Raw genomic sequence first — 8,062 nt, 5'->3', positions numbered from 1 at the left:
CTCGCAGGCTCATTTCTAACATCATTACCTGATCCACTGCCTCCTCTTTCAAATGTCACCCTCCCCCAGTATAGGCTTTTTCTATTCACTGTCACCAGTCATTTCCTCAACAATCTGGTCCTCTTGCTGAGCTGGGGAGGGGGTAAGGCTTGCCCTACCCCATCAACTCTCAGCTTCACAGAGGTGGTTTTTCCTCCCATGTTTGCCCCCCCCAATCCAAATGTACAGGGCCAGTCTAAGGAGGAGGGTGGGCTGTGTAAAAATGGATCCCCTTCCCCAAAGGAGAGGTCTCCATCATGCCAGCCTCATGCACACACACACACACCTGCATTCACGGACATAAAACCAACCCAGTGACGCCAGATCCTTTCATCTCAGGATCTCCCAGCGCCAGGCAGAGCCCTAATTACCCCAGCACCCTCCCCCACCCCTCCGGTTCACCTGCTGTCATTAGCTCAGTTTTTACCAGTGGGGGCCATAGCCTTCCCACGGCTCCCAGGGCGGGGCCCTGTCTCCACTGTCTGCTCTTGGAGAGGTGTGTGTGTGTGTGTGTGTGTGTGTTAAGGGGAGCTGTTCTACCAGTTGCCCAGTTTGTACTGAATCACTTGTCAAATGTGGGGTTCTGACCAACAGCCTATCTGAATTGGGCTGCCCTTGGTCTTCTTAGTCTCAGCCACCTGCAACCTCAGCTCTGTTGGAGCCACTTCTTTTGGGGGTATTGGGGTTTGCAATGCATGGGAGAGGGGAGAGTGACTCTCTTGGGACCCCCTGGAATCAAGGGGATGAGAAATGCATGGGATGCAGAGTGGAGTGGTGGTGATTAGGGGTTTGCAGTGGGGGAAGGGAGCCTGCAGTGGGGAATTGGGGCTGCAGTGTGCAGTGTCAGCATGCAGTAAATGAACCTGTGGGTTCAGCCTGGGCTCACGGTGGACATGCAACAGCTGCAATATGGGGCAGGAAGCTGATCACGCAGGGTCAGGGCAGCATGCAGGGGGAGGTGCAGTGATGGTGGCTGTCTGCCAATCAATGCCACCTCCTCAGTGATCGGGTTTGGCTGATGGGGGGGGGCGCAGGGCAGGGCTGCGGTGTGCAGCACTTAGGGTGCAGGCTGTACCATGTATGGAGATAGTCCCCTGGGAGTGGGCTGCCCAAGGAGTTAGGCGGTACACAATCTCAGTACGTAAGATACATTTATGAGATGAGGTGCTGTGTCCTCTGCATCCATCAGCCAGAAGCAGGAGGCAGTGGAGAGGTCTAGCAGCAATCTGGATGGAGTCCAGAGCGAGAAGGTGAAAGTGCTATGGTTTTTGTCTCCCCTCCGTTCTGGCTTCCCCACCACATCTTTTTTTTTTTTTTTTTTTTTGTGGTATGCGGGCCTCCCACTGTTATGGCCTCTCCCGTTGTGGAGCACAGGCTCCGGACGCGCAGGCTCAGCGGCCATGGCTCACGGGCGCAGCCGCTCCGCGGCATGTGGGATCTCCCCGGACCGGGGCACGAACCCGTGTCCCCTGCGTCGGCAGGCAGACTCTCAACCACTGCGCAGCCGCTCCGCGGCATGTGGGATCTCCCCGGACCGGGGCACGAACCCGTGTCCCCTGCGTCGGCAGGCAGACTCTCAACCACTGCGCCATCAGGGAAGCCCCCCACCACATCTTTTTGATGAAAGGCCCTAAAGTTATTGGATGAGGGAGACTTTTTGAAATCCTAGACCCAGAGCCATAGAAAATGAAGTGTCTCCTGATCCATCTTTTTTCCCCAGGGCCAGAGTGAGCACCTTGAACTCAAAGATGAAAGTTCACCATTCTTATCTTCTCCTTACCTCTCTCCCTTTCCTTGGCTCCAGATGTGGGCTGGTAACAGACCTGGGCAAGGACAAAATGAAGGGCATACTGCCTCCAAAGCAGGCATCTTGCCAGATGCCAGGATCCAGCCCAAGTCTGTGCTTATAGCCCCTGGCCCTGTGTTGCATCACTCCCGTTCCCACCGCACTCACCCTGCCTACCCCCATTTCTTGAAGCTTATAGCTCGCCTCATGGTCATTTCATCCCCAACTCATGTTCCCTCCTTGCCATGAAACCTCTACCGGGATGCTCCTACCATCCCCGCCACCCCTGCTTCAGCGCTGAGTCCAAGGGGAGAACAGAATGGTGGGGCATGAGTGAGGATGGATAGAGACCCCGCAAGGGGATACATCTGACGGCCCCCTCCCTCTTAGACTTTGGTTGCCAAGGAGGCAGTAAGAACAGCCTGTTCTCTGGGCTCCCATTGGAACAGCTATGCCCAGGCCCCTCCCTCTCTTCCTTCCCTTTCCTTCTCTCCCTCCCAGACTGTTGCTAGGAAGCACCCCAAGATTTCTCAAGGGTCCCACCCCTAGAAGCCAGGGGATCCAGATTGCTTTCTGAATAGCTTCCCCAAAAGCCTGGAAGCCAAGACCCCACAGAGCATTCTCCACCCCATGCCAAGAAGCCCCAAACAGTTTGGGGGAACAGGGGACAAGCCCTCTGCCAGCCTGTCCTGGAACTAGCTCAGTGGCCTGGGCCTCAGTAATTCCTCTCCCCATCTCATCTTGACCTCCTGGGCTCTGGGTGATGTCAGCAAGTGATGAGGTGTCCAGCAGACACCCCTTGACTCTGCAGACACAGCCCCACTTATTGGGGAGTTCTGGAAAGACTCTGGAAAGCAGAGGAAGCTGAGGTATCACCAACTAAGAGAACTTAAAACCCAGGTATTTCTCCCTCTTACCAATTTTTTAATCAAGAAAAGATGGTGGACATGGAGGAAAGAAAGGGGGGTCAGTTTATGGGAATTGGGGATTAAGTGGCTGGCAGAGATGAGAGACTGGGAAATTAGCAAACAATTGTCCTGCTAAGAGTAAAGTGGCCACTTAATGCCCCCCTATCAACCACATTTGTCCCATCACGTGCCCTGGTTATGGGTCACAAAAAAGAATCAGCGAAGGGACTCGGGCCTGGCTGAGCCTTGCGTTTGGTATCTGAGGATAGAAATGGAAAACCAAGTTGACACCTTCTCCAGGTTGTCTTTCAGAGTTTCTCCTACTTTTATTCATTCATTTGACACTTTTTTTTGAACATTTAATACATGCCAGGTATTGGATCCCCTAAACGTGCCCAGCTTCTGGTTTCTCTGCCGTGTGGATCCCCTTCGTCCTGCTTTGCCAGGAGGAGAGAGGAGGGGAGGGGTATGGGGCAGTCTCCTTTACCTACCACACTGCAGCCCTCCCCCTTCAGCTAAAGGAGAGGTGGGACAGGTTGATGTGGAGGCCAAGAGTACAGAGTGGCTCTCAGGGCCCGGAGGAAGGAGCAGCTGGCCTGTCCAGGATTCAGGATCACAGCACTCTTTTCTCCGTGCTGGAGGGTGTGGAGAGGGAAGGCATCCTTCAGGGTGTTAGGGAGGAAACAACTCCAAGGATTGGTTCAAATTCTGCCTTTCACTGTCCTGGCTTGTCTCTTTCTGGACCTTTCCTGGGGGCAGTGGGAAGACAGAGATGGAACTGTGGGCATCCAGGAGCTGTCCCTGGAACTACCTCGTAGCCTTCTCCCCCATCTTCCTCTTCCCCAGATAGACAGAGAGCAGGGATTCTGAGGTGGGGACTGGTGGGGGGAGGGAACTGGTTTGGAGCCAGCTGTGTATGAGTGTGTGGGAACAACTCTCTTTCTTTCCCACCCACCTGCTGCCAATTAACTCCCCTTAGTGGGGGGACCCAGGCAAGCATCCAAAGGAAAATGTTCCAGTTAGAGGAGGGGAAACGAGTCAGTTACCCTATAGAGAGAAGGGAAGATGAAACCCTTTGTGCGTTGTATGCTTACCAAGTATTTCAGTGTTTCTGGGTCTAGACTTGCCACTTTTCCTTATACTTCTTTACAGCCTAGGTGAGGAATGTTTCCATGTCCTTGGTTACCAAAACCCCAATTCCTCACAGCCTCTTACCCCACCCCAAGTCCTCACTCTGACCTAGTTCCTTTTCTGCTACTGCTCCAGTGTCGCCATGTCACTCTGCCTGGCTGGCTTCTATCTGCCCCTCTTCTCCAGCCAGACTCCTTCCCCAGCCAGACCAGGCAACAAGATGAAGAGCTTGGGGCTCAGGGCTAAGAGAGCAGAAGTGGGAGCCCAGTCTGTATCAGTGCTGAGGGAGAAGGAAAGGATAGCCAAGGAAAGTGGAATATGTAAGAGGGGCTGTGTGTGGGGTGGGTTTCCTTCTATACACAAAGGGGATGTTGGCATCTCTTCTCTCATCCACAGGAGTATTATCATGGAGTCCTGTCCTTGTGGAGGGCAAGCCAAGAGCTTGTGAGTCCTAGGAAGCTATTCTGGTCTGAAGGGAAGCAGTGGTGTACAGAAAGGCTGTCTCTGAAATTGACAGACTAGAGAGTCAGGCCAAAGTAGAGAAATTGGAAATAGCCCTTGCCCAGAACTAAGGAAGCCCTTTTAGGGAATTCCCTGGTGGTCCAGTGGTTAGGACTCCATGCTTTCACTGCCAAGGGCCCAGGTTCAATCCCTAGTTGGGGAACTAAGATCCCACAAGCCATGCGGCATGGCCAAAAAAATAATAATAATAAAAATAATAATAAGGGAGTCCTTTCACACCCTTAGAAGTCCAGTCCTTGGGGAAACCCTGCCAAGCCAAGAGAAAGGGCTGCTGGTGACAGGTGGGGGATAGGGAAGGCAGACTGTCTCACCACAGAAGCCACCTCCCTGCCACTGTAAAGTGGGGAGGAGGCGCCCCCCAGAGATCTGCCAGCTTCCTGAAAGAAGGGGATGATTTTTTTTTTTTTTGTGGTACGCGGGCCTCTCTCTGTTGTGGCCTCTCCCGTTGCAGAGCACAGGCTCCGGACACACAGGCTCAGCGGCCATAGCTCACAGGCCCAGCCGCTTCGCGGCATGTGGGATCTTCCCGGACCGGGGCACGAACTTGTGTCCCCTGCATCGGCAGGCGGACTCTCAACCACTGCGCCACCAGGGAAGCCCAGAAGGGGATGATTTGAGTTCAGACTATCACTATCCTCAGGGCCCAAACGTTCTCCACTCCCATGTGGACTGGACCAGATACCTACTAAGTCAGGAGCAGTAACAAACTTGACAGTTTTTCTGCAAGAGGGCAGTTTGGGCTCTGAGGGATGGGAAAGGAGCTGCAGGATCCAGGGTTGGGTCAAGGTGGGGAGCCCTAAGCTGCAGTAACAGCAAAGAGATGAGAGGAGGGAAGAGGCAAAGGTAGAGTGAGGGGCCTGGGAGAAGAAGGGGAGCCAGATATGTAAGGGACTGCTGAGAAAAAGGGTCTGTGGCTGTCTCCAGTATATGTGTGTGTGTGGGGTGGGGGGGAGTTTGGAGGTTAAGTGTGAGGAGTCTGGGCTCTCCCTCCTTCCTGCTTTGGAAGCTTTGGCTACACATATTTGGCAGCTGTTTTGTATAAACATAGTTTCCCCGTGGTGTCGCTTGGGCAGGCACTAAAGGGAGCAGAATGGAAGGGGTTGTGGTGGGTTATGGGGATGGAGGAAGGCCATAGGCAGTCATGACCTTAGAGGGATGTGATCTGGCTCTCCTCCAGGTACACTCTCCTCTTCAGAACAGGAGTTCTTGTCTCCCTGTTTCGACTATGCTCCAGATACCCAGGATCCTGTGATTCTCTGCCCTGAGGGCCTCATGTTTGCTTCCAGGGCCTTAGTGGACTGCTCTTCCAGAGTCATCCCTCTGAGAACTGATTTTGCCACTGAAAGTATGACCAAAGAATGGTTATTGGGAGATATGGATGGAGCTTGGACTCATGGATGGGGATATGAGGCTCCTTACAGTATGGGATGGGGGGCTGAAAATAGGGGTAGCAGGACACTGGCTGGAGGCTTCCATGTTGTTCTGGTTGTAAATGTTAGCGATGACCTGTCCACGGGACAGGACAGGGATGAGGCCTGTGTATAGGGAAGCTCAGATGAGGCCCAGATGTTGGAGTCAGAGGTGGGTAGCATTTGCTTTTGGCTTCTCACTGCAGGGAAGGGAGGAAGAAGGGCTAATACCCCAAACACTGGACATAATTATCTATGATATGGTTCCATAGGATAAAGCGAGACATTATATTGGTTTTAATAAACATTTCTTTAAAGAATAGTTTTAGATTTATAGGAAAAAATTTGAAGATAGTAGAGGGTCCTTATGTACCCCACACCCAACCCCCCGCCTTTAACCTCTTACATTAGTATGGTTCATGTTACAATTAATGAACCAATATTGATACATTTTTATTAACGAAAGTCCATGCTTTATTCAGATTGCTTAGTTTTCACCTAATGTTCTTCTGTTTCAGGATCACATTCAGGATACCAAGTTACATTTAGTCATTGTGTCTCCTTAGGTCCTCTTGACTGTAACAGTTTCTCAAACTTTCCTTATTTTCTATATCCTAAACCTCAGTTTCCTCCTTACGTCTCCCTGTAGTCAAGCAGTATTCTGGGCCAAGAGATTCTGAGAGGACTTCCAGATTTGGGGGTGAAGTAGTGGGTGAGGTGTGTACAACTGACAGAGACTCAGTGTCACTTCTGGAATACAGGTGTGGAAATGAGAAGAACTCAGGTAGATCCAGGGGTTTAGGAGAACAAAAGGAGGCCAGGAAAGGGAAAACCTATTGCTGAACGTATGCCACACCTTTGGTGTGCCTACTAACTACGGGTAATGGAAGGGTGTCGGAAAGTGATTTAAATGCTCGGTCGATAGTGACGTCACTGGACGATGCCTGATAAGCGGGAGACCTTTCGAGAGCCTTTCTCCCTAAGCCCCCCGAGTCTTTGGGATGCCTCAGCTCCTAGTAGTCTTTTCCTAAAGGAGAGAAACAATGCGAGCTGACCAGCTTCGTCTCTTGGGTTCCTCGCTTAGCTTCCTCGCTAGCGGAGTCCAAGGAACTACAACTCCCAGAAGACATCGTGGCACGAGCGGTCTCTTGCTGCATTCCTACTGGTTCATGTTTGTAACTCCCAGCCAATAGAAAATTAGCTCTTTGATAAGTGCCAAAATGGCGGTACCTAGGATCTAGGACTGGATTATCCGGTAGGCTTAAATTTGGGGAGGTGGTGGATGAAAAGGAAAGAGGGAATTATAGTTTTAGGGTTGGGGAAGGTGGAGGGAATGCGGGGGGGGGGGAATCTGGATTTGGGGTGGTAGTGGTTGAGGGACGCAGCCAGAGCTAAGGGCGTATTTAGGCAACCGGAACTGGCTTAACCCCTTGGTACCCATTTATTTTTCGTATTAAGCCCATTTGACACCCTCTTCTTAGTGCTCCAGTTTAGAGAAAGTTGATTCAGGAGGGAAAAACCCGACAGGATCCCTACTTTGCCCCTTTCTCCTTTTCCTCATTCTAGTTCTGCCTCCCTTTAATCTTCCTGTATCTTCTCCATTCCAGTCAACTCTGTGCTGCACCCCTTCCCCCCGCCCGCCGTTCTTTTCCTCAGAATCCCCTAGCCCCTTCTCTAGCTCGACTTCTCCCACCTCAAGGCTGACCGCCACTGGCCCCGCCTCCTCAGAGTAAAATCATGAAGGTGGTGAACCTGAAGCAAGCCATTCTGCAAGCTTGGAAGGAGCGATGGAGTGACTACCAGTGGGCAATCAACATGAAGAAATTCTTTCCCAAAGGAGCCACCTGGGACATTCTCAACCTAGCAGGTCTCAAGTGAAGTAGGAAGGAAGGATGGGAGGGCTAAACCCAGAATTGTTGTAACCACTCAGTCTTCCTTTGTTATTCCCCTTGCAGAAGCACTACTGGAGCAGGCCATGATTGGACCTTCCCCCAATCCTCTCATCCTGTCCTACCTGAAGTATGCCATTAGTTCCCAGGTAAACTCTTCCACCTATGCCAGAGAAGGAGGGTTTGAAGGTAAAAGACTTGGAATACAGTTGTCAGCTCACACTTTCTAGGTGAATTTGTTTGAACACATCATTTCTCTGAGCCTCAGTTTTCTTGTGAAAATAATAAGACTTCATTGGTTATGATGAATATTACATTAACTTATTCTATCAGTAAATATTCACAGGTGCTTGTATGTGCCAGACGGTGCCATAGGCT

General features: G+C 51.5%; 1 protein-coding gene across 7 annotated transcripts in view; it reads left to right on the top strand.

Annotated features, from left to right (window-relative positions):
• The window catches only part of MED24 (mediator complex subunit 24), a 32,661-nt gene that overhangs the window by 1,106 nt on the left and 23,493 nt on the right, over positions 1–8,062 (top strand). The window contains exons 2-4 of one of the 7 annotated variants that reach the window (XM_022558192.3): positions 6,314–7,050; positions 7,524–7,662; positions 7,751–7,833. In XM_022558192.3, coding sequence (XP_022413900.1) covers positions 7,533–7,662; positions 7,751–7,833 — 213 coding nt within the window. In that variant the 5' untranslated portion in view covers positions 6,314–7,050; positions 7,524–7,532. Of the gene's footprint in view, positions 1–5,782; positions 7,051–7,113; positions 7,663–7,750; positions 7,834–8,062 lie in introns of those variants that run through there. The other 6 variants (XM_089901205.1, XM_089901203.1, XM_089901204.1 and 3 more) reach the window with 6 other exon arrangements.

The sequence above is a fragment of the Delphinapterus leucas genome, chromosome 19 (genome assembly GCF_059928025.1).
Source record: "Delphinapterus leucas isolate spDelLeu-1000000601 "Yukka" chromosome 19, BTC_Dleu_Yukka2, whole genome shotgun sequence".
Taxonomy (NCBI): Eukaryota; Metazoa; Chordata; class Mammalia; order Artiodactyla; family Monodontidae; genus Delphinapterus; species Delphinapterus leucas.
The sequence above is the reverse complement of the archived record's forward strand: the minus strand, read 5'-3'. Positions and strand labels throughout refer to the sequence as shown.